The 25,947-nt window shown below is 41.3% G+C and overlaps 1 protein-coding gene and 1 long non-coding RNA gene across 6 annotated transcripts in view; both read left to right on the forward strand.

The window, feature by feature from the left end:
- Positions 1 to 14,689, forward strand: part of ZFPM2 (zinc finger protein, FOG family member 2) — a 525,088-nt gene extending 510,399 nt beyond the window's left edge. For all 4 annotated transcript variants that reach the window (XM_086336267.1, XM_086336268.1, XM_086336269.1 and 1 more), the window contains 3 exons: positions 2,293 to 2,499; positions 7,867 to 8,091; positions 11,174 to 14,689. In XM_086336267.1, coding sequence (XP_086192393.1) covers positions 2,293 to 2,499; positions 7,867 to 8,091; positions 11,174 to 13,665 — 2,924 coding nt within the window. In that variant the 3' untranslated portion in view covers positions 13,666 to 14,689. The remainder of the gene's footprint in view (positions 1 to 2,292; positions 2,500 to 7,866; positions 8,092 to 11,173) is intronic.
- Positions 14,690 to 20,286: 5,597 nt separating this feature from the next.
- The window catches only part of LOC147359191 (uncharacterized), a 74,167-nt gene continuing 68,506 nt past the window's right edge, over positions 20,287 to 25,947 (forward strand). The window contains exons 1-2 of one of the 2 annotated variants that reach the window (XR_015140584.1): positions 20,287 to 20,475; positions 21,072 to 21,150. This is a non-coding gene — a long non-coding RNA (uncharacterized LOC147359191). Of the gene's footprint in view, positions 20,476 to 20,748; positions 21,151 to 25,947 lie in introns of those variants that run through there. The other variant, XR_015140583.1, reaches the window with a different exon arrangement.

Consider the following 25,947-nt stretch of genomic DNA (forward strand, 5'->3'; position numbering starts at 1 on the left):
TGAAATCCCGTGACTCCAAAAGACCAGGCTAGGAGGCTGAACTGCCTGCCTCTGCCCTCCCCACCTCGCTATTACACGGACTCACTTAATAAGCGGCTTCCCAGAGGAAAGATAAGGTGCAGATGATTACCTTGTCTAGAGCCGTGAGTAGTTTGGATCTGTATGCACATCAGAGAAGGCAGAGCAGCCAAAGGCAGAAGCCTCCCGGGTGAAAGAGGTGGCACCAGCAGAAACAGCACCAACTTAGCGCTTTCCACTAATTCCATCATCGAATTCCACGATGATGCCATTTAGCTTCTACGTTTGTAAATCAATCAATCAGTACCAAAATGAATCTGTTTTTCAACTTGGGCAAATTTGTATTCTTTCAGATATGTTAGAGCCAAAGTGGAAAAAAAAAAGTGGTTGTTTTCTAGTCCTTTAGTAAATGTGTGTTTTCCTTGGAAATGTTCACATAAATTTGAGGTCGGTAATTTTAGCTTTATTTTTTCACAAACATACTGTCACAAATGGTGTCTTGTTTGCTTGCCTCTAACATTTAATCAGCTGCTTTAATTAACGTCCCAGGTCTCTCTAAAGCGATGTCCTGAATCTTCTAGTCAACTGTGCCATATCATATGCTGTTGTTATCTTTTCCACCCGAGTTTTACCACAAGTTGTTTAAAAACTATGATCTCTTTGAGGGTGGAAAAAATGAAGTGCAGTTGAAAAGGCAGTTACTCTGAAAGATAAACAGAGCAATATTACTTATCAGAATGGATACAGTTTTTGCTTGCTTAATGAGTACAATATATAGCCTTGCAATATATACACAATGAGAAAAAAGCTTTATAACATATCAACTATGCCATATTATTTCAGGCATAACTGTATAGGATACGTATCTAGGCCTGAGAGTGTAGATAACAAAATATAAGTGCTTTGCCTGTCTAAACATGTTAAATAAATGAGCATTTGCTATCGCATTCCAATACATTAGAAGATGTACTTGCATAGTTAATTTTCTTTTTAATGCACCACACGTGATCATTTGAAGCGCCGAGCCAGAGTCTATCTTAGTGTTTGAAGAAAGGGTTCTTTTCATTTAAACAAATCTTTATTTAAATAAGCCTTTTTGAAAAGGATCTTTGGTGTATCTTCTTTTCAGGAAGTTCAGTCAGGGTAAAGAGAGATAAAGAAGCTGTATTATAAGAAATATTATAAAAATAAAGATCACTCAGCATCCGCCCCTCCGGGAAAAAAAAAAAAAAAATGGGAGCAGACTTATGCGGAGAACAAAACTAACTGGAATTTCATTTAAACTTTCTAAATTTTAGGAAGTTTGTTTACTTCCTTTGTAGTTTTAGGTATCATATATATATATATATATATATACACACACACACACACACACACACACATACCAGTATCAGTATCTGATATATCAGTGTCTGGGAAAGAGAGAAAAAGAGCAGTAAGGTACAGGAAGAGTAACTTCAAAGGCTCACTTGGAATACATTTTGTGGTTGGATCCCTATCATGCTTGTTCTTTGGCAGTATATACCATGTAATAGCACGGTTAATGATTAAGTCAAGCACCAGAAGGCAAAAAGTTGTCAACGTTTTGACAAAACTCTGTACAGATTATGTCTATACTCGTTCCTTAGTCTTCTCCCACTGTTGATCACTGAACAGTACATTTAATGCAAGAAATATAATTTTCCACACAGGAGGTATGAAAATTCATAAAATGGAGTAGGAAGGTCAGATGCAGGAGCTGGCAAGTACCACTTAACTTCAATACAGAGCCCAACAGGAAGAAATGGACTTTGTATCTCCATCAGGAAGTGACACTATTTAATGCCGCTCAGCTGGAGGAAGAAAGCATTTCTCGTCACCTGACAACAGCTCAGCCAATGAAAGTCTGTAACAACTCAGCCAATGAAAAGCCACTATATTTCAAACTTCCAGTTTCCAATGGACTTTTGGTTTATCATAGCTCTTCAACTTCCCCTTTTCTATAAAAATTTCCTCTCTTGTTTTACCAGACTTTCATGTGGTTTGCCATAGTTGCCTGTCCCGAATTGCAGTTCTTTGCTATTATAAACCTGTGTCGCTGGTAAAATAACTGGCTGTTTTATGGTTTTAAGTGAACAAAGGGAAGAGGAGGGCAGCTGTTGTCTTGATCCAACACTCCACCCAGTAGAAACTGATGTGAAAATGAGAAGGTGCTGTTAACATCAATCCAATGTACAGCAGGCTGGAGCATTCTATGTCAATTCTATCTTTCTCTTCCTTTTTTTTTCTTAATAGGGGGTCAGCTTTGGTGCACGACTACGAAGGCCATCTCTGAGGGTGAAGAGCTAATTGCCTTTGTGGTGGATTTTGACTCAAGGCTACAAGCTGCCAGTCAGATGACTCTTACAGAAGGGATGTACCCGGCGCGCCTGCTGGACTCAATTCAGCTGCTTCCTCAGCAAGCTGCCATGGCTTCTATTTTGCCCACAGCTATTGTCAATAGTAAGTTTTGAGTGCAATAGCCCAGTACAATAGCTTTGTAGTAGTGATGGGTATTTATGGGAGAGAAAAAAATAATGTCTACTGACAGGCAACCAGGGACAGAGTTTTCCTCCAGTGCTGTGATTTTATTTGATCTTCTCTCCAACTTTAACCCTGTGTGTGTGTGTGTGTGTGTGTGTGTGAGAGAGAGAGAGAGAGAGAGAGAGAGAGAGAGAGAGAGAGAGATCATTTCTCATGGGAATATAAAAAGAACTTAAATTCATTCATTTCATGTTGGGATTCCTGAATGTCACAAACGAAAATCTGATATTCTATACTAAGCAATGTTTAAGGCTATTTAGCTATAAGAAGGCTAATATCTTTCACTGATGCTCCTATGGTAGAATAATTTTGGTATTAAGAGCCAGAGAGTTAAAACATAAGAAAAAGGAAACAAAATCAAATTTGATTAGATATGCTGCTGCTGCTGCTAAGTCGCTTCAGTCGTGTCCGACTCTGTGCGACCCCATAGACGGCAGCCCACCAGGCTCCCCCGTCCCTGGGATTCTCCAGGCAAGAACACTGGAGTGGGTTGCCATTTCCTTCTCCAATGCATGGAAGTGAAAAGTGAAAGTGAAGCGACCCCATGGGCTTCAGCCCACCAGGCTCCTCCATCCATGGGATTTTCCAGGCAAGAGTACTGGGGTGGGTTGCCATTGCCTTTTCTGGATTAGATATACTAATGAAAGGGAAATGTAGGCTAGATAAATCAAGACACCATCTAATATAAAAAATTAAAAAGAGAAAGAAAAATACTTCTTGGAGTACTTTGTATGCAAAATTTGAAAATATGCCCTGGAAAATCTGTCTTTGGGATTATATTTTATTAAAAGGGCTTTTGAACTTAGTTTGTATTTCTGGAACACATAGTGACACCTGATGTGACATAAAATCAATGATGCAGGAGTCCCCGGATCCAAGTTCTAGAGTCCACTCTGCTTTTATCCGTCTCTGAGAGAAAGTATGAGTACCAGTTACATCTTAAGAGGAGAACAGAAGCTGAAGCCAGTGGGCAAGTGAAATATTGCCTTGAGTCAAAAATGTCCTTGAAAATGCCTGTGACTTTGAATGATGCAGAAAATTCTAGAGACTACAGCCATGTCTCAATATTATATATATATATATATATATATATATATATTCAACAGTAATTATGTTCTTGCTATAACTGCATCCTCTAGAATAAGAACTTCTCATGTATATCTGGAATTATTCTGCATGCAACCACTGGATTCAGTGCACCCAACCCAAGTCAGTATTTTCAGATGTCCTTAGTGTAAATGTAGTTATCTTCTTTATTGTACCTTTACTTTGGATAGTGAGGAACTTGATATAACTTGCATTTGAGACCAAGTGGTTTTGTTACCAGATATCCTGTACATACATACTAAGTCATTTCAGTCGTGTCTGACCCTTTGAAACCCTATGAACTGGAGCCCACCAGGCTCCTCTGTCCATGGGGATTCTTTAGGCAAGAATACTGGAGTGGGTTGCCATGCCTTCCTCTAGGGGATCTTCCTGACTCAGGGATCGAACCCGTGTCTCCTGTGGCTTGGCAGTGCAAGCAGATTCTTTACCACTGAGTCACCGGGGATGCCCACCAGGTATCCTAGGGGTACCTTATATTATTGCGACGCTTCAGTGTATGAATGTTCATTCTATTTGAGGTTATACTTTTTTTGCTTTCTGTAGCAAGATAACTGTTAATCTCAAATAAATCAACATGGATGCATACAGGCTTTTGTTCTCATTCTTTAATTAGCTAATCAGCTAAAGTCATCTTGCATAAATAGCCACTTTATTAAATATTGTGGCCCTCTGAAGTGTAAATGTAACTAACTTGGGTGGGAAGGGTTAAATAATAAACAGTAGCCAGGTGTAATTTTGTAGTTAGATTGTATTGGGAAATTCTGTATTGTACCTACCTGTTCCTTACTTCTCGTTCACGAGAATTTGGTCCTTAATTTTCTCCTTATCTCTTTCAACAGAATCTCTTGAGCTGCCTCCTTCACTATCATGGGTTTCCACCACCCACTATGCATTGACAGTTTATAAATCACAGGTCCAGCTGTGTCTGGCAAGTTTCAGACCTCTGTTGCCATCTTTGCAATGTTCATCTCTCTTTCTCACAGAAATACCCACTTGCACGCATCTAATGTGACCATGTACCCCAGTGTGCCTGGATTTGTCCCAGTTTACAGGGTTACCTGCCATCCCCTCTGATCCATGCCCCCTTTCACTATAAAAGTGCCAGGTTTGCACAATATAGTGTCAGAGTTGGTCACTATACATGTGCTAGTCTGAATTCATCACCCAGCTGTCTTCTATGCCCTGTAGAGATGAATGAACCATCACTTAACACAGAAATGCTAACAAGAAGCCTAGGCACCAAGGACAAACCTTACCCTCCAAACTAGTGGTCATCACTTTCAGTCAGTTCTGCTTCCTCAATGTAATTTTTCTTCCCTCTGTCCCTCTTGCCACTGAGGTATTATGGAAGAGTGTTTACACCAGGGTTTTCCAATCTCAGTTCACCCACTTACATGATCATGGCAAGTTACTCAACCTCACATTCTTTACCTATTAATAAATGGGGGTGAAAACACACACAGAAATTTTCCATGAATGAATCCATGAGAAATACATATCATACATATTATAGCACGAGGTGATGGAATTCCAGTTGAGCTATTTCAAATCCTGAAAGATGATGCTGTGAAAGTGCTGCACTCAATATGCCAGCAAATTTGGAAAACTCAGCAGTGGCCACAGGACTGGAAAGGGTCAGTTTTCATTCCAATCCCAAAGAAAGGCAATGCCAAAGAATGCTCAAACTACTGCACATTTGCACTCATCTCACACACTAGTAAAGTAATGCTCAAAATTCTCTAAGCCAGGCTTCAGCAATATGTGAACCGTGAACTTCAAGCTGGTTTTAGAAAAGGCAGAGGAACCAGAGATCAAATTACCAACATCCGCTGGATCATGGAAAAGGCAAGAGAGTTCCAGGAAAACATCTATTTCTGCTTTATTGACTATGCCAAAGCTTTTGACTGTGTGGCTCACAAGAAACTGTGGAAAATTCTGAGAGATGGGAATACCAGACCACCTGACCTGCCTCTTGAGAAACCTGTATGCAGGTCAGGAAGCAACAGTTAGAACTGGACATGGAACAACAGACTGGTTCCAAATAGGAAAAGGAGTACGTCCAGGCTGTATATTGTCACCCTGCTTATTTAACTTATATGCAGAGTACATCATGAGAAACGCTGGACTGGAAGAAACACAGGCTGGAATCAAGATTGCTGGGAGAAATATCAATAACCTCAGATAGGCAGATGACACCACCCTTATGGCAGAAAGTGAAGAGGAACTCAAAAGCCTCTTGATGAAAGTGAAAGAGGAGAGTGAAAAAGTTGGCTTAAAGCTCAACATTCAGAAAACGAAGATCATGGCATCTGGTCCCATCACTTCATGGGAAATAGATGGGGAAACAGTGTCAGACTTTATCTTTTTGGGCTCCAAAATTACTGCAGATGGTGACTGCAGCCATGAAATTAAAAGAAGCTTACTCCTTGGAAGGAAAGTTATGACCAACCTAGATAGCATATTCAAAAGCAGAGACATTACTTTGCCAACAAAGGTCCGTCTAGTCAAGGCTATGGTTTTTCCTGTGGTCATGTATGGATGTGAGAGTTGGATTGTGAAGAAGGCTGAGCGCCGAAGAATTGATGCTTTTGAAGTGTGGTGTTGGAGAAGACTCTTGAGAGTCCCTTGGACTGCAAGGAGATCCAACCAGTCCATTCTAAAGGAGCTCAGCCCTGGGTGTTCTTTGGAAGGAATGATGCTAAAGCTGAAACTCCAGTACTTTGGTCACCTCATGTGAAGAGTTGACTCATTGGAAAAGACTCTGATACTGGGAGGTATTGGGGGCAGGAGGAAAAGGGGATGACAGAGGATGAGATGGCTGGATGGCATCACCGACTCGATGGACGTGAGTTTGAGTGAACTCCGGGAGTTGGTGATGGACAGGGAGGCCTGGCGTGCTGCAATTCATGGGGTCCCAAAGAGTCGGACACTACTGAGGGACTGAACTGAACTGAACTTAACAAAAACTATATGGCTATTAGTTACAATTCAAACTGTAACATAGATCACTTAGATTACTTCAATTATCATAAAAGTCTTCCTTCCAAAGTTGCTACCTTCAAATTCTGCTCCACAGTGAGCATTATATCATAGCGGTTTCTGTCAATCTGTTATTTAAAATGATTCAATAACTTTCCATACTCATTGAGATAGAAACCTGAGCTTTAAAAGCCCTACAGTGGGGAATTCCCTGGTGGTTCAGTGGTCAGGACTCCTGCCAAGGGCACAGGTTCAACCCCTGGTCAGAGAACTAAGATCCTTCATGACATGCAGCGAGCCCCCCCCCCCGCCCACCAAAATAAAAGTATCCATGGTCTTTGGTAGTCTGTCCCTGCCTTCTGCAGCCTCATCTCTTCCAGCTCTTTGCCTGAGATTACATAATAGCCTCTCAGCCTCCACCCAGTCCTTCGTAGACTCCCATGAATGATCTCTTGACTACAAGAATACAATCCCCTTCTCCACCTGACTAGATTAATTTCATCTTTCACAATGCAGCTAAGGCATGTCATCGTCTCCCCTCTAAATCCTTCTCTCACCTCATCCTCCCTCCAGTTCTCTCCCAGACTTGTATCTCTTTTCCATGCCCTAAAACACCCCTCAGATACCTCCATCAGAGCAGTCATCACATTCTTATATAATGATCTAACCACCTGTTAACCAGTCCCAAGCTATCTAAGCTCCTTAAGAACAGCTGTTTTGTTTCTCATTTTGTTTTACAGCCAACTCAGCATAAATCAGGCACTTAGGAGGCACTCTGTAATTAATTTATTAAATGAATAAGTGATGTCAGGAGTTGACTTCACTGCAGCAGCCATTAGATCCTTTACCTTTTAATCAAGCAGATAAAACATTTCATACTGCTATTTTCTAAACGCCTACTTTTCTAAACCATAAATACAATATAAACAATTTAGGATCAACCTCTTGTGCTTTATGTTGGGAGTCTCCTACAGCACCACTTTTTAAAGAGTCTGTGTGAAAGTAAATTGCATTGAATGTAACATTCCTTTATAAGCTCAGTCCTGTACAGTGGAACAACACCAACAATTCACTAGCCACTGTCTGATTACCTAATTCAGAACCAGAGAGCAGACTCAAAAAAACTGAACCAAATGCTGTTTACCCATGAATGGCTCTAAGTGGGCAGCAGCTAACGTGTCCCTGTGTTTCTGCTTGCAGAGGATATATTCCCTTGCAAGTCCTGTGGCATCTGGTATCGCAGTGAGCGGAATCTGCAAGCCCATCTGATGTACTATTGCAGTGGAAGGCAAAGAGAAGCTGCACCAGTGTCAGAGGAAAATGAGGACACTGCTCCTCAGATTTCCAGCCTGTGTCCCTTCCCACAATGCACCAAGAGCTTTTCAAATGCCCGAGCTCTAGAAATGCACCTGAACTCACACAGTGGTAAGTGCCTCCCTTGTTTCTTCTGCTCCAGGAGACCTGTTCTTTCTCTACATACATACACATGTACATTCGTACATATTGTGCGTACATTCATTCATACGTCTCTTCCTGCCTATAAAATCAAAATTAAACTTGCTGAACCAGATAGTTATTACCTTTTGTCATGTACAATCAGTATATTCTGTTCAAAGGACTTGGGTCTGAATTCTTTTCTAACGACTTACAGTGCTCAGCTTACAGGCCAAAGCACTCTATAGTTTTTTTTCCAACTAAAGTCAAATAGCATCAGTTTTAGAAATCGCAATACCCTTTGTATATTGTCATCAATATTCATTCATTTCTGTGCCAGGTGATCTTTGCAAACTTACCATGCACTGTTTCCAACACAGCAGGGACTAAATAGTAGGTACATAAAAAATACTTGTATTTTTACATATTTTACATAAAAAGTAAAATTGCTTTTCCCATAAAATTCCAATGGAATTTCCAAAAATTCCATTATTGCTGAATGGAAATAAAGCTTTTATTTTGAAAGATCCAATTAAAATCCCATTTGAGAGAAATTAACTTTTAAATACGGATCTGTAAAAGGTTCCTGACTTCTAGAGTGTGCATGATAACAACACAGTTGAATTTTTGACATAAAAACACTTTTAGTGCTATGTGTTAAAACTTCTTAGGAAAAATTAGCCTGAAAAACAAGTCGTCTTTTTTTAAAGCCTTCCCTTAACAGCAAGGTGGCAACTGTTCCCATTTTTTTAAATTACTTTTTATTGGAGTATATATGCTTTACAATGTTGTGTGTCTACTCAGCTGTATGTATTCACATATCCCCTCTTTTTTACTATTCCCATTTATTTTGGAATTGTATGCCCAGTCATCATCAGTATCACCTCATAGTATTCTAATTCCTATATTTTAAAAATAATTAAAGTGAACCAAATGTACATAATTACATTAATTTTAGGTATTTTTTTCGAACATTTTTGGATAGGGCAAACCAAGTTTTGGGAATCACAGTTCTTCAGCACCTAGAATACAAAACTTGTTAGACACCCCTGGCTGACTTCCTTCACTGTTTTTGCTTGGGTTGAATAATTAAAAATTAAAATAGGTGCTCAGTTAAAAAAAAAAAAAAAACTAACTCCAACCTACAATACTCTAGTACTGTGCAAGCTTTTGTCTTTGTACCCATAAAAATAGGCAATTTTCTTTTTACTCATTCTCTACCTTTTCCCTACAAATGAGCTGTCTTTATGTAGGTGATAAACCAGGGGAAGCAGAAACAGGTTGGTTGTCTCACACAGTGAGTGTAAAGTCATGCACAAAACAAAAATAAGAGAGAGATTTTTCCAGCTCAGTAGAAAAATGAGTCCTGGATTAGCTAAGGAGAAAAATAAAAGAAGTCCTCTTTTATCACTGTAGGACTGGGTGCTGTTGCCATATTTTTATTTTATGAATATAGAAGGTATTTCTCATTTTAGTCTAGAGTGCAGAGAAGAGGAAGCAAGCCTGACTTAACCATATGAGAACAAATGGGACAGGAGTTGACCTTAGTGAATAAAAGTATCTAGCTCCCAATTCCAATTCATAGGGGAATGGTTCCCCCCGCCCCCTGCCCCCCAAGTAATTCTTTAGACACCAACTGGGTGTCCTGCAATTCAACTCCACTCAGTTCTGAAGCTACCAAGAAACAGCATTGAATTCCACAGATTAAGGGGACAGTTCTACAAGAGGGACCCCCCTCACTCTCATTCCAATTCAGACCAGTCTACTGTGCTCCTGACCAACTAGCTGTAAATCAGAGATTGCCACAGTACCCCCTCGGTTTGATTGATTTGCTAGAGTGATTCACAGAACTCAGATAACACATTAACTCACTAGATTATTAGTTTATTTTAAAAGGATATAACTCAGGAACAGCCAGATGGATGAGATGAATAGGGCTAGGTTTGGGAATGGGCAAGGAGGCTTCATTACATAGGCATGATTGATTAAGTTATTGGCCATTGGCAATTGAACTTAATCTCCAGCCCTTCTTCCCAGAAGTGGAAGGCAGCGTAAGTTCTAACCCTTTACTCACAGGGTTAGTTCTTCTGGCAACCAGTCTCCATCCTTAGGTTACCTGAGTGCTTTACAAAAGTCACCTCATTAACATAAAGACATATTTATCGCAAGACATTCCAACAGTTTTAGAAGCCTTGAGCCAGGAACCAAGGATAAAGACCAGATGCATAGGAGAAATAGATTTTCCTCATGTGAGTGACCAAATATACATTTCCTGTAAATCACAATATTGCATTGAGACTTATCCACCAGTCAGTGGTGATATTCAAAATATTTAATAACTGACCAGAAACAGGCCATGATCAATCAGCACAAATGTCAGTCTGAAACGACTATATTAGTATACTAATATAGTTGAACATACTAGTAAATATCAGCTGAATACCAGCCCTGGATAAAGATAACCCATATTAAGCAAAACATGAAATTCTAAATTTTTACCAAAGATAAATTAGGATGTTATTAATTACTTTACAAAATGATTTCTATTTGGATTCTGTTGTATAAAGACCTAATTCTAGCACATTAAGTGCACTAAGTTATTTAGTTTGCACACAGGTTGTCAAAATTATCTCTGATAAATGCCTGCCTCTTCCTACTGTAGAGCACAGTGGTTTGGTAAGAAGACTTATTGGATTAGAAATCATAAAATCTGAGGTCTGGGCATGGCTTCATCACTGAATTTATTAGATGATTATTGAGATTTATTACCATAATCAATTCCTTTAGCCTCCTTGAATTTGTTTTCTGACCTGTAAAATTAAAACAGCAATGCCCATCCCACTACAATGTGATAATACTCATGAAAATGCTTTAGAAAGTATTAACTACAGTTTATTATTATCACATATGGTGAAAGGTATCATAGGAAAAAAGTTAATATCTCAAATGAGATTCTGCAAGATTTCAGTTCATTTCTGCTGTGTTGAAGACATGAGGTCATTAGTAATGGTTCATATCACCAGCAAACCAAAATGTGTGGTTCTCAGTATTCTGATTTTGTATGTTTCTCCAGGAGTGAAAATGGAAGAATTCCTCTCCCCTGGTGCTAGTCTAAAATGCACCGTCTGTAGCTACACTGCTGATTCTGTGATCAACTTTCACCAACACCTGTTCTCCCATCTCACTCAAGCTGCCTTCCGATGCAATCACTGCCACTTTGGCTTCCAGACTCAGAGGGAGTTACTGCAGCACCAGGAGCTCCATGTCCCTGGCAGCAAACTGCCCCGAGAAAGTGACATGGAACACTCTCCAAGTGGAACCGAAGACAGCTTACAGCCAGCCACAGACTTGCTGACCAGAAGTGAGCTCCCCCAGAGCCAAAAGGCCATGCAGACTAAAGATGCGAGCTCTGACACGGAGCTGGACAAGTGTGAGAAAAAGACTCAGCTCTTTCTCACTAACCAGAGACCCGAAATTCAGCCTACAACCAATAAACAAAGCTTTTCTTACACGAAAATAAAGTCTGAGCCCTCTAGTCCAAGACTCGCCTCATCTCCAGTTCAGCCTAATATTGGGCCTTCTTTCCCCGTGGGACCCTTTCTATCTCAGTTTGCTTTTCCCCAAGATATTACAATGGTCCCTCAAGCTTCAGAGATCTTAGCCAAGATGTCTGAACTGGTACACCGGCGACTGAGGCACGGAAGTAGTAGCTACCCTCCTGTCATTTACAGCCCTCTGATGCCCAAGGGGGCTACCTGTTTTGAGTGCAACATAACCTTCAATAACTTGGATAATTATCTAGTGCACAAAAAACATTACTGCAGCAGCCGATGGCAGCAGATGGCCAAGTCCCCTGAGTTCCCTGGGGTTTCAGAAAAGATGCAGGAGGCTGTGAGTCCCAACACGGGTCAGCCCTCCATCAATCTTCTCAATCCAGCCGCTCACTCTGCCGATCCCGAGAATCCACTTCTTCAAACACCCTGCATCAATTCTTCCGCCGTTTTAGATTTAATTGGGCCAAACGGGAAGGGCCACGACAAGGACTTTTCCACGCAAGCTAAGAAGCTCTCCACCCCCAATAGCAATGATGATAAAATTAATGGGAAACCTGTTGATGTCAAAAACCCCAGCGTCCCCTTAGTGGATGGGGAAAGTGACCCAAATAAGACTACCTGTGAAGCTTGCAACATTACTTTCAGCCGGCACGAAACCTACATGGTCCACAAACAGTATTATTGTGCGACACGCCACGACCCTCCGCTCAAGAGGTCGGCTTCCAACAAAGTGCCTGCCATGCAGAGAACCATGCGCACGCGCAAGCGCAGGAAGATGTATGAGATGTGCCTGCCCGAACAGGATCAAAGGCCCCAGCTGGTCCAGCAGCGCTTTCTTGATGTAGCCAACCTCAGCAATCCCTGTACCTCCACCCAAGAAGCCACGGAAGGGCTGGGCGAATGCTACCATCCAAGATGCGAACTCTTTCCCGGAATTGTCTCAAAGCACTTGGAAACCTCCCTGGCCATGAACAAGTGTGTCCCGGTTTCTAAATGTGACACTGCTCATTCCAGCGTCTCCTGCCTGGAGATGGATGTCCCCATCGATCTCAGCAAAAAGTGTTTATCCCAGTCTGAGCGGACGACCGCGTCTCCCAAAAGGCTGCTGGACTACCACGAGTGCACCGTGTGCAAGATCAGTTTCAACAAGGTGGAAAACTACCTGGCCCACAAGCAAAACTTCTGCCCGGTCACTGCGCATCAGCGGAACGACCTGGCTCCGCTCGACAGCAAAGTGTATCCGAATCCAGAAAGCGAACGAAGCAGCCCCGATGTCAGCTATGAAAGAAGCATCATAAAATGTGAGAAAAATGGCAATCTGAAGCAGCCCTCCCCCAATGGAAACTTATTCTCATCCCACTTAGCGACGCTGCAGGGCCTGAAAGTCTTCAGCGAAGCCGCTCAGCTCATCGCAACAAAAGAAGAAAACAAACATTTGTTTCTTCCCCAATGCCTGTACCCTGGAGCAATAAAGAAGGCAAAAGGAGCCGACCAGCTTTCTCCGTACTATGGAATCAAGCCAAGTGATTACATTTCCGGTTCTCTGGTCATCCATAACGCTGACGTGGAGCAAAGCACAAACGCGGAAAATGAATCTCCCAAAAGCCAGGCTTCTTCCAATGGGTGCGCTGTGCCGAAGAAAGATTCCCTGCCCTTGTTGCCCAAAAATCGAGGCATGGTCATCGTGAACGGTGGACTGAAGCAAGAAGAGCGCCCTGCCGCCAACCCCCAGCAAGAGAACATTGCCCAGAACCCTCAGCGTGAAGACGGCCACAAGTCTCCCTCCTGGGTCTCCGAGAACCCCTTAACCACGAACGAGAACGTCTCCCCAGGCATTCCCTCCGCAGAGGACCAGTTGTCTAGTATAGCAAAAAGTGTGAATGGCTCCACCCAGGCGCCCACCAGTGGGAAATACTGCCGGCTCTGTGACATCCAGTTCAACAACCTCTCAAACTTTATAACTCACAAAAAGTTTTATTGCTCATCACATGCCGCGGAACACGTCAAATGAAATCACTAAATCAATGGACATCAGTCACCTTTGGTACCAGTGTTTAGTATGTTGTTCTACCCAGTACAGAAAAAAAAAAAAAAAGCTATTTGAATTACATCTGGGCGATCAGGAGATAATTCATTATGGCTGAGTTGAAGACTTAAGGTGTAATTTCATTACAGTCCATTAGTAAAGTGTATTATTGGTGCCATTTTCCAAAAAAAAAAAAAAAATTAATTTATTTTACCAGCAGTATTCATAGCTGTGGTTATGTTATTTTTTATTTAAAAACTTTATATTAAAGTCATTTGTAATGTTATTGTATAGTTATTGTGTAGCACATATGGTTTGCACTGTAAGTAGCTTTTGAAGAAAATAGTCACAAACAATACAGAAAAGCATTTTAGAAATAGCTTCCAAAGCACTTGTGTATCTTGATTTCTTCTTATATGCTGTTGCAGATACATGTATATGCTAAAATATAACTTGCAAAGATGTTCTAAGTACACGTGCTATAAGTTCGCCTTAAGATTTCAATTCTTGGATAATCAGGCTCCGTTTGCACTTTATATTTTAGCAGATACAGTCTCTTAGTCACTAGGCTTTGCATTTGTATGTAGCCGTACGTTTCCGTCCATTTTCTTAATCTTAAACATGTATGTTAAATGAAGATGGCGATTTTTTTCTTGTATAGTACTTGTATTTTCTTTCGCTGATGCAGCTCTGTCTCAATTTTTAAACCTTTGCTGTTAAATGCAATACTTTGTAAGAATGAACAAAATTACTGGAAGCAGTATTGTAAGTAATGAAGTAGTATTAATCGGTTTTATCTTTTGAAAGGCACAGTCTAAATCAAAACCCTAAACTCAATGCTGCAAGTATGAATTTAATTCATATATAAGATCTATTTAAATATAAGAGTAGCAATACTGCACCTGGTGATCACAAAGATAATGTTCTACTTCTGATAGAAATAATTTCTCAACAAATGTTGTTACTATGCATGTATATGAATGGAATAAAATTCCAGATTGTTGGAGAAGTTTGGCATACTTTTTTTCTTTAAAATACAGGGGAAACCCTATATACCTGTTCTTTGTAATATGAGTAGGTTCAAAACAGTACTGGATAAATGTAACATGATGACAAACCAGTACAGGAAGAGGTTGTCCTTTTTATGCACCTAGTTAATATAAAACTTATTATATTAAAATGAACTGGAGACTCCAGGTTCTGGAACTAGAAAAGTTCTTCATTATAAATATATATAAGAAGCACTGTCTTTGTGTTCTCTACCCCTCCACCCCCTACCCCCTACCAACTGTAGCACAGAAAAAGACTGATTTCATAAATGTCTGAAAGGCTTACAAAATCTACCGGAAGAATTGGCACCAAAGTTGGTTACATGCACCCAACTTTTAGATGGAGTTTGCCAGAGAGAGACGTTTGTCTTTTGAGCAGCAGCAAAGTGGTATGGTAAAGTGACTCATGAGTAAAGATGCCTGGGTTTCATGCTGGCAATTTGTACAAGACCCTAGTTTTCACACCTCTCATTTATTCATTCCAAGGGTTTGCATGTTGAGGGGGAATGAAGAGCAGATAATGTTGGTTAGATGATGGCAGATCTGATGGGCCATCCAGAGATGCTGAGATGTGATTCAGGAAGCAAGATGGCACCGGTCACACATCAAGACAGATGCAGTCTACCACAGTTTGGGAAACTTCCCCAGCTGGAAAGGCAGTTGCCTCACCTGTGGCTAGGACTCACTGCTGGCAGGTAGGTTGTGATGCACTGTTCTTCCTCCTTATTGAATTTGGTAGCATAATGAACATAAGGTACTAGTTCCAAACATAGCTTATAAATACTGTGACAAAACAGTAAAAAATATATTGTGTGGTCAAGAACTTTTCTTCAGTTGCTTGTTGAGAATAACTGTTTTCAAATGTAAAATCTTGATCTTAGCTGATGTTTTCCGTTTTAGTCAGTGACTAGACAGTGAGGTGAACCAAACTGACATTCTTAGTAGAGTTTTGCAGGAATCTACTTTTAGTAGTATCATGTTCCTCGGGAACCACAGGACTGGCCGTGAAGACCTGCTGGGCTCTCAGGTGGAAACCAGCAGGGCTGGGCATTCTTAACAGGACTTACTTCCCCAATCTCTTCCTTTTCCTTTTTTTTTTTTTCCTTTAAAAGAAAAGAAAGTCTGCCAGGCAACATATTTTTATTGATCATGACTAGGACTGTATCCACTGTTTTGAGGATGAAGCCAAAGGGGTCTTCCTTCCCCAGTCTCTTCCTTTTCCTTTTTTAAAAAGAAAAGAAAGCCAACCAACATATCTTTATTGATCACATTGGACTGTATCCACTATTTTGGGCATAAAGCTAAAGAGGTATGTTACGCGGTGGCTTCTCTAAAGGAGTTTGTCATCTGGCTCAGGTTATTGTTTTCCAACACTATTCCTTCATTTGAATCACTTAGGGAACATCTTTAAAATGCCAACATATATATATATATATATATTTTTTTTTTGGTACATTGGGTTACATACTGTATCAATTTTTTAAAAAATCCTGTCTGTAGGTCTTGGGAATCTTTTATTTATATATTTTTTTCTCCTTGGAAGATTTTATTTATTTTTTTTAATTTAATTTTATTTTATTTTATTTTTTAATTTTACAATATTGTATTGGTTTTGCCATATATCAAAATGAATCCACCACAGGTATACATGTGTTCCCCATCCTGAACCCTCCTACCTCCTTCCTCCCCATACCATTCCTCTGGGTTGTCCCAGTGCACCAGCCCCAAGCATCCAGTATCATGCATCGAACCTGGACTGGTGACTCGTTTCATATATGATATTATACATGTTTCAGTGCCATTCTCCCAAATCATCCCACCCTCTCCCTCTCCCACAGAGACCAAAAGACTGATCTATACATCTGTGTCTCTTTTGCTGTCTCGTATACAGAATTATTGTTACCATCTTTCTAAATTCCATCTATATGCATTAGTATACTGTACTGGTGTTTTTCTTTCTGGCTTACTTCACTCTGTAAAATAGGCTCCAGTTTCATCCACCTCATTAGAACTGATTCAAATGTATTCTTTTTAATGGCTGAGTAATACTCCATTGTGTATATGTACCACAGCTTTCTTATCCATTTATCTGCTGATGGACATCTAGGTTGCTTCCATGTCCTGGCTATTATAAACAGTGCTGTGATGAACATTGGGGTACACATGTCTCTTTCAATTCTGGTTTCCTCAGTGTGTATGCCCAGTAGGGGGATTGCTGGATCATAAGGCAGTTCTATTTCCAGTTTTTTAAGGAATCTCCGTGCTCTTCTCCATAGTGGCTGTACTAGTTTGCATTCCCACCAACAGTGTAAGAGGGTTCCCTTTTCTCCACACCCTTTCCAGCATTTATTGCTTGTAGACTTTTGGATCGCAGCCATTCTGACTGGTGTGAAATGGTACCTCATTGTGGTTTTGATTTACATTTCTCTGATAATGAATGATGTTGAGCATCTTTTCATGTGGGAATCTTTTAAAGTTCTTTCCAAATGCTTCTAATATGTTAGAGTGTTGGGAGATACTAAATGGTAAACTAGGGCAGGGTATGAAGACTGAGGGAGATTAAGGGGCATAGAAAGACAAAAAGAAAAAGGGAAACCGATACAGGAAAGTTGGGGAAGACTCTCTGGATAGGGTAGGATCTAAAAAGGTGGGTGAAATGGTAAGGAAAGCTACATGTCATTTTGGGAGCCCTGTAATACCTGTGCACTATATCCAAAAGAATAGTTTAAGTACTATTTGTATAGTTGAAAATAACTTCTAATAGCCATTCACAGAAGGAAATAACATTGGCTAAAATAGTTTCATTTGGACCAGAACCAGACCCTGCAGAGTACAGAGGAAGATAAACGTATTTGTACATGTGAAAGTAAAAGTCGCTCAGTCGTGTCCAGCTCTTTGCGACCCCTCCAGGCATTTGTGTTCATGGAATTCTCCAGGCAAGAATACTGGAGTGAGTAGCCATTCCCTTCTCCAGAGAATCTTCCCAACCTAGGGATTGAACCTAGGTCTCCTGCATTACAGATGGATTTTTTACTGTCTGAGGGAAAGAATCCCCCTACAATGTAGGAGACACAAGACATGTCAGTTTGATCCCTAAGTCTAGAAGATCCCCTGGAGATGGAAATGGCAACCCACTCCAGTATTCTTGCCCAGGAAATCCCATGGTCAGAGGAGGAGCCCAGCAGGCTATAGTCCATAGGGTTGCAAAGAGTCAGACACAACTGAGCAACCAAACCCAGGACCCTGTGAGGCCCTCCTGCACATAAAAGCCTTTTCATGTCCCTCATTTGTACATGTAGAGACCATTATAAATGATAGCATGAAAGTAGTATGTGAGGGTGAAGAATGAATGAAATTTTTTTTGAAGAAGAGGGTTCAGCTTGGAAAATTAAAGAAAATAAAGGTATAAATAGGAATCTGGTGTCACATGACCTTAAATGCCAGGCTGAGGTTCATGGGCTAACCCTGTACCTTGCTTATTAGAATCATGAAATGAAAATGGAGTTTAGGAATGTGGTTGAGTGAGTGTGAGGCCTAGCTGCTAGAGAAGAAGATTAGTTAGAAGGCCATAGTGATGGTCTAAAGGGGGGTAGTGAGAGTCTACACCAGGTGAGTGGAGAAGGATGGGTCTGGGTCTGGATTACTTGAAGACCAAATCACAGAAAAAACCAAAGATCTTCAATGCTCACTGATAAGAATGCCCCATGTTCAACAAAACAAAATGTAGGTCAAAATAGCACCAGTTGAATGGTCTGGGGAAAGGGTGATGAAAGTGTGATGGTTTATATTTGTTCTCCAGGTTGTTCTGTAGTTAAATCTTCTATGCAATATGAAAACCTACTCTATCAGCATATCTTAAGAGTGAGACTGAATTTCTGAAGACTTTTGGCAGAACAACCATAGGGTATTCTATGTTCTCCTCCCTTGAGCACAAGATGAGAATCATTGAATTAAATGTAGACAGAATCAGAAGTGGTATTCTGTGGTCAGTATCAAAATAAACTAAGCTCGCAGCAGAATTTATTACCCAGTCAGTCTTCAAAGTGTTGCTATCTGATACGTAACCCATTTGAGTGTTTAAAACTGCTATAATTTTCAAATAATTCAACATATGACTTTTAACATTGAAATTAAAACTAAAAATTTGGTCATAATGGAATCTGTAAGCAATATCTGAAAATCTTTTAATCAGGTGGAAACGTCTCATTTTTAGGCAAAACTAAGGGTCAGAGATTTTAAACACCCAAAGTCACAAAGCTAATGGGTAAGAGCCAGAGACCTGAGTCCTATTCTCAGGTTCCCTCCCCTCATCACTTTCCTTTTACCACTAAAGCAGAAGGAAACACAAGGCAAGCAGGCAAGCGGCTAAAATTCCAGCTACTTTTCCTTTCTCTTACACACTTAAGTCTAGCTCAAATGTTCTCTGGAGATAAGGAAAAGTGAGAAAGTTCATTTCTCATGACTGTTGTAACAATTACCACAGACTAGGTGACTTAAAACAAGAGAAATGTATTCTTTTTGGCACTACAATACACTCCATGCCTCAGAATGCCTGATTTGACAACCCATTCCTACTGACCTCATATCATATTACTATTTTCCTCAACCTCGCCCCAGAGTCAGTTATTTCCCCAAAGGATCCAGATTCCTTCTATTGGAGGATGGTATTTGGAAGCCTAGATCTTAACCCTAGGTTTGTTTATTGCTACTGAACATCCCTGCTTTTAGATCGTCTCAGCAAATAGAATTAGGATGTATGTATGTATGCTGCTGCTGCTAAGTAGCTTCAGTCGTGTCTGACTCTGTGCGACCCCATAGACAGCAGCCCACCAGGCTCCCCCGTCCCTGGGATTCTCCAGGCAAGAACACTGGAGTGGGTTGCCATTTCCTTCTCCAATGCATGAAAGTGAAAAGTGAAAGTGAAACCGCCCAGTTGTGTCCAACTCTGAGCGACCCCATGGACTGCAGCCTTCCAGGCTCCTCCATCCATGGGATTTTCCAGGCAAGAGTACTGGAGTGGGGTGCCATTGCCTTCTCCTGTATATATGTATAGCAACCAGTATATGTACACATTTCTATATCTATTTCTGTAATTGTTGTTATTCAGTCGCCAAATCATGTCTGACTCTTCAAGAAATATGTATTCCTATAATACATAATTACAGACATATGTATTTCTGTAATATATGTATTTTAAACTAAACTTAGGTTCACATTGATAATATAGCAAACTCTTAACCTAGCACTTATATTAACATTCAGGTCAACATAAAGAATTTTTTCTTTAGTATCCATTGATATGTTTTATTTCTATTTTTTAGAAAGAATTTATTTTTAAAGATGGCCTATAGCTATAACTATTTTATAGATCCACTTCTACATAAAAATAACTTATTTCTTAATAGCTAAGTATTTTTAAAATATACAGTTACACTTATTTTAACACCCCTTATTCACACTCACACATGTCCCCATCTGGATAATAAACTCTAAAGTGACCCTAAAGTGAATCAGTCTGAGCTCAGTAGATCCTTGGAATGCTGTGATTTAGAGCGAAGCCCCTGAAGCTGTTAGGTCCATACGAGTCACCTGAGGATCTTGTTGCACTGCAGACTCCGATTCAGTAGGACTTGGTGGGGGAGGGGCCTGAGAGTGCATTTCTGACGAGCTCCCAGGTGACACGAGTGTTGCAGGGGCGCAGCTGCTTTGAGTGGATGACGATGGTCGTTACATGAGCTTTCATTGTGTGAGTTGCCTGTGTCGCCAGCCCTGTCCAGTCTTGCTTTCTTCCTTACTCCAGGCTCCACTCCTACTGAACTCAGTAACCACTATGATTCCACTCGGGTCTGTAGCTCTTTTCTGCATTTTGACACCTATTCGTGTTTGGAGGTGTATGATCAGTCCACTCAAAATGGCTGTTCTCTCGCTCTCTGTCTATCCCCTACTTGACCCATGCCTGCTTCACCTAAACCCTACTGACAAGACTCAGCTGCTCTCTTAATCAGAGCCTAATCTGTAGATGCCTACATACCTGCCCCAGGCCCCACTCGGTGACTGTTCTAATCTTTAAATCAGAACTCTCCACCAAGATATCTTCTCAAAGGGATGGTGAAGGGCGGGCTCCTCTGCTGGTTTCCCTGGTAACCAGTGAGCCCACCTGAAGTCCATTCCCTTCGTAGCGGGTAACCTCCCTCTCTGTGGTAGTGAAGACTGTTGCTGTGTCTTGCTCCCCCTTCCTCACACAGAGGGGGTGTCGCTCCCAGACCTTGCTTCTGATGGGTAAGCTCCCCTACCAATTAAACCGCTGATGTCTCCGTCGCTGACTCTGGGCTCTTTCTTCAGTCTTGAGGTTGGACAAATACAAAGCTTGCAGGCCTGCAGGGAGCAGCCCAACAGGAGGATTGTCCATCATACAAACCAGGCAAGTTTATATCTATTGGTAAATTAAATTGGCCTTATTTGATAGATGGGAATAGGCAGGTATCCCTTTCACCCCCTTTTCATTCTTTATACATAGTTTAGAAAAAAGAACTCATTATTTGCCAGACTGCATGTTTCACTTACACAAGACAGCTAGCTCACTGTGAATGTCCCCTTTTCAATTTAATATTAATTTTGATGAGTTTTTTAACCCAAGGAAAACACTTGTGGAGTCTATTACAAGATTGCTGGCCTCACACTGTGATCAGAGGCAGATGCTTCAGGGAATCGTGGAGTTATTTGTGATTCATGACCATTCCTGGTAGGGGGTAGGGTGGGAGTGGAGAGAGAGTGAGAACGAGTGGGAGCAGAGTAAATATGTAAAGAGAATTGCAATCTCGAGGCCATCTGTGCTAGCTGCATGCTGCAAATCTCAAGAAGAAACAGTATGAAAGCAAATGCAATTAGTTGGTTTCAATATTGTGCCCTTCAAAATTACTCTTGTTTCACTCATTCATTCACTTATGCATTTATTCATTCACTCATTCATTGTTTCATTCCAGTTTTGAGTTCTTACTCTGACACAAGCTCTATGATGAGCACTGGGGACCAGTTGTTAAGAGACCCTGGGTTCAATTAGCTTTGGGTAGAGAAGTGTAGAAGAGCATTGTTCCCTGTGGTAACTAAGACTTCTGAAAGCTTCTTTACCTTTCCCTGAACTCATCTTAGTGATGTCAGCACCACTCCATGGAGGTGGTGGTGGTGGTTCAGTCGCTAAGTTATGTCCGATTCTTTGTGACCTCATGGACTACAACATGCCAGGCTCCTCTGTCCTCCCCTATCTCCCAGGTGGTTTAGTTGCTAAGTCGTGTCTGACTCTTGCGACCCCTGGCAGACTGTAGCCTGCCAGGCTCCTCAGTCCATGGGATTCTCAAGAATACTGTAATGGGTTGCCATTGCCTTCTCCAGGGGATCTTCCCAATGCAGGAATCGAACCCGCGTCTCCTGCACTGCAGGCAGATTCTTTACCGACTGAGCTATAAGGGAAGCCCAGCTATCTCCCAGAGTTTGCTCAAATTCATGTCCATTGAGTCAGTGATGCTGTCTAACCATCTCATCCTCTGTCATTCCCCTTCTCCTTTTGCCTTCTATCTACCTTCTCCCTGATGCATCCCAGCATCAGGGGGCCAAAGTATTGGAGCTTCGGCTGCAGCAACACTCTTTCAATGAATATTCAGGGTTGATTTCCTTTAGAATCAACTAATTTGGTTTCCCTATAGTCCAAGGGACTCTCAAGAGTCTTCACCACAATCAAAAGCATCAACTGGTTGGCGCTCAGCCTTCTTTATGGTTCAGATGACTGGACTCCCGTACTCTGACCACAGACTAGGAGTAATCCTGCTCTCCTTCCACTGTCTTATTCTACTGCGCCCAGCCCTGATTTGGAGACTCAGCCTCTGTGCACTGGTGCCGAATCAAATCCCAGAGTTTTAGGTGAAGTAGAAAAGAATAGCTCCACTGCTTTGCTGGGTGAAGGGGACACAGCAGGGTGCTGCCCTCAAAACAGTGTGTCCCAACCTGAAAGGTTTAGTGAGGAGTTTTATAGCAATGGTTCAAGGGCAGTCTTGCTGATAAGGATCAGGGTGTGTGAAGGACCAGCATTCCTTTTCTCTGGCCTCCTGTGGTTTTCCTGATGAGCTTTTGTGGTTCAGAAGGTTATCAGACTGTGAGCTTTCCTTTGGAAGGAAGAATGCTTCAAGTAGTTAACACCTCCATTTATAGGGGGTTTTAGCTCTGCCTGCAGGTGTGCTAAGTCACTAAAGTCTTGTTTGATTCTTTGGACTGTTGCCCACCAGACTCCTCTGACCATGGCTTTCTCCAGGCAAGAATACTGGATTGGATTGTCGCGCCTCCTCCAGGGGATCTTCCTGACGCAGGGATGGAACCAAAATTTCTTCTGTCTCTTGCATTAGCAGGCCGGTTCTTTACCACTAGTGCTACCTGAGAAGCAGGGCTCAAAGACATTGTTATGTGTATTCCTAGAGGCAGAACTTGGATCCTGTCCCAAGCCTGCTCTGTTACTTCTTAGCTGCTCCTCCATTGTCTCTACATCCCCTCTCTTGCCTGATTAGCAACTGTTTGAACCTGCCCTTTGGAATTCCAGGAAGGTCATGGAGGCTAATGCCCGTATTCCACACACAAGACAGTGAGGACACGTGCGTCCATGCTCAGGAGCCCCACATGGTCCTGCTCAGTTTTCAGCCTCTCAATTTTAGAGGATCTTCTAGTTCTGTCAGGTCTTCCTTCTGGATATATCTCAAATGGATTTTCTTGCCTCCATTCACAGGACCACTAATTTATAGCACAGTCATCTCTTACCAAAATTATAAAAGCCTCCAAACTGATCTTCCTTATTGCAATTTTCACCTTTTTCAGGTGGAATAACTTTTTGAGTATGATGTCAAAAAGGTAAAATGTCCAAAGGTAAAATCTGATTACTCACTTTCCTTTATTAAATCTTTCAATGGCTCCCCATTGCTCTCAGGATCAGGTCCAAATTCTCTTATATCATTAATAAGACCTTTATTGGTTGGGCTCCTGCTTCCATCTCCACCTTGTTGATCCAATACTTGATTCATTTCATAGATACTTGTTAATCACTTCTATGTGATAACCACTATGCCAGACACTTTAAATAAGATAAACAGTCCCACCTGCGCACATAAGATTTATGTTCTGCCAAAAGAGACACTAAAACAAATGATTCAGTTATTCAATTCAGTCAGTTCAGTCACTCAGTCATGTCCGACTCTTTGCAACCCCATGAATCGCAGCACGCCAGGCTTCCCTGTCCATCACCAACTCCTGGAGTCCACCCAAACCCATGTCCATTGAGTCGGTAATGCCATCCAACAATTTCATCCTCTGTCATCCCCTTCTCCTCCTGCCCCCAATCCTCCCAGCATCAGAGTCTTTTCTAATGAGTCAACTCTTCACATGAGGTGGCCAAAGTACTGGAGTTTCAGCTTTAGCATTATTCCTTCCAAAGAACACCCAGGACTGATCTCCTTTAGGATGGACTGGTTGGATCTCCTTGCAGTCCAAGGGACTCTCAAGAGTCTTCTCCAACACCACACTTCAAAAGCATCAATTCTTCGGTGCTCAGCTTTCTTCACAGTCCAACTCTCACATCCATACATGACCACAGGAAAAACCATAGCCTTGACTAGATGGACCTTTGTTGGCAAAGTAATGTCTCTGCTTTTGAATATGCTATCTAGGTTGGTCATAACTTTCCTTCCAAGGAGTAAGTGTCTTTTAATTTCATGGCTGCAATCACCATCTGCAATGATTTTGGAGCCCCCCAAAATAAAGTCTGCCACTGTTTCCACTGTTTCCCCATATATTTCCCATGAAGTGATGGGACCAGATGCCATGATCTTCGTTTTGTTGAGCTTTAAGCCAACTTTTTTACTCTTCTCTTTCACTTTCATCAAGAGGCTTTTTAGTTCCTCTTCACTTTCTGCCATAAGGGTGGTGTCATCTGCATATCTGAGGTTATTGATATTTCTCCTGGCAATCTTGATTCCAGCTTGTGCTTCTTCCAGCCCAGTGTTTCTCATGATGTACTCTGCATATAAGTTAAATAAGCAGGGTAACAATAGCAACACATTTGAGAACACTTCTCCACAACCATTTTTATAATGTGAATACCCTAGACATTCTAACTATAGTATTTAGGATTATCTTGGGACTGCTACTGCTGCTAAGTCACTTCAGTCATGTTCAACCCTGTGCAACCCCATAGACAGTAGCCCACCAGGCTCCTCCATCCCTGGGATTCTCCAGGCAAGAATACTGGAGTGGGTTGCCATTTCCTTCTCCAGTACATGAAAGTGAAAATGAAGTCACTCAGTTGTGTCAGACTCTTAGCGACCCCATGGACTGTAGCCTACCAGGCTTCTCCATCCATGGGATTCTCCAGGCAAGAATACTGGAGTGGGTTGCCATTTCCTTCTCCATATCTTTGGACTGATCTATTCTGAAGTAGACATTTTTCTAGACCTTAATTTTAAAAGAGGATCATTACTTAAAAAAAAAAAGCAAATAAAAAGCATAGTCATTCTATTAGTTATGGTAATGCTAGGTACTATGATAGACAAATTATGGAATTTTTAAGACAATGACAATTTATTTCTAGCACCTGTAGGCAGAAGGGGCTTCCCTAATAGCTCTGCCTACAATGTCAGGAAGATCCTTATAGAAGGAAATGGCAACCCACTCCAGTATTCTTGCCAGGAGAATTCCATGGACAGAGGAGCCTAGCGGGCTATATAGTCCATGGGGTCCTGATAGCTTATGGTGAACGGTGTTGGATTTGTGACCTCTGAAGAAGAAGATTTAACTTCAGGACCAGGGACCAGGTTTGATCACTCAAGAGCTTTTGTATAGCAGAGTTTTATTAAAGTGAAAAGAGACAGAGAAAGCTTTCAAAATAGACATCAGAAGGGGGCTAGAGAATGCCCCCTTCCCTAGTCTTAGCAAGGGAATTATATACTTTTTAATTGGTTATTACAATAAATCAAAATAATGTCTCAATGTTGTAAGATCTTACTAGACCCACTCCCATAATATACATTTTAAGATAACAGGATTAGTCAGAAGATTTTCAGGAAGGAGAAACATGTCCTCTATAATCCTTAGTACAGAGTTTAAACTGAGTTGTTTGTTGTGTAATCATCAGTTCTGGGCTTAAAGAGGAAAAAAAAAAAACCCAGCTTTATGTGACTAAGACTAA

The sequence above is a fragment of the Bos grunniens genome, chromosome 14 (assembly GCF_055505025.1).
Source record: "Bos grunniens cultivar Pamir isolate PY7600 chromosome 14, Bosgru_T2T1.0, whole genome shotgun sequence".
Classification (NCBI taxonomy): Eukaryota; Metazoa; Chordata; class Mammalia; order Artiodactyla; family Bovidae; genus Bos; species Bos grunniens.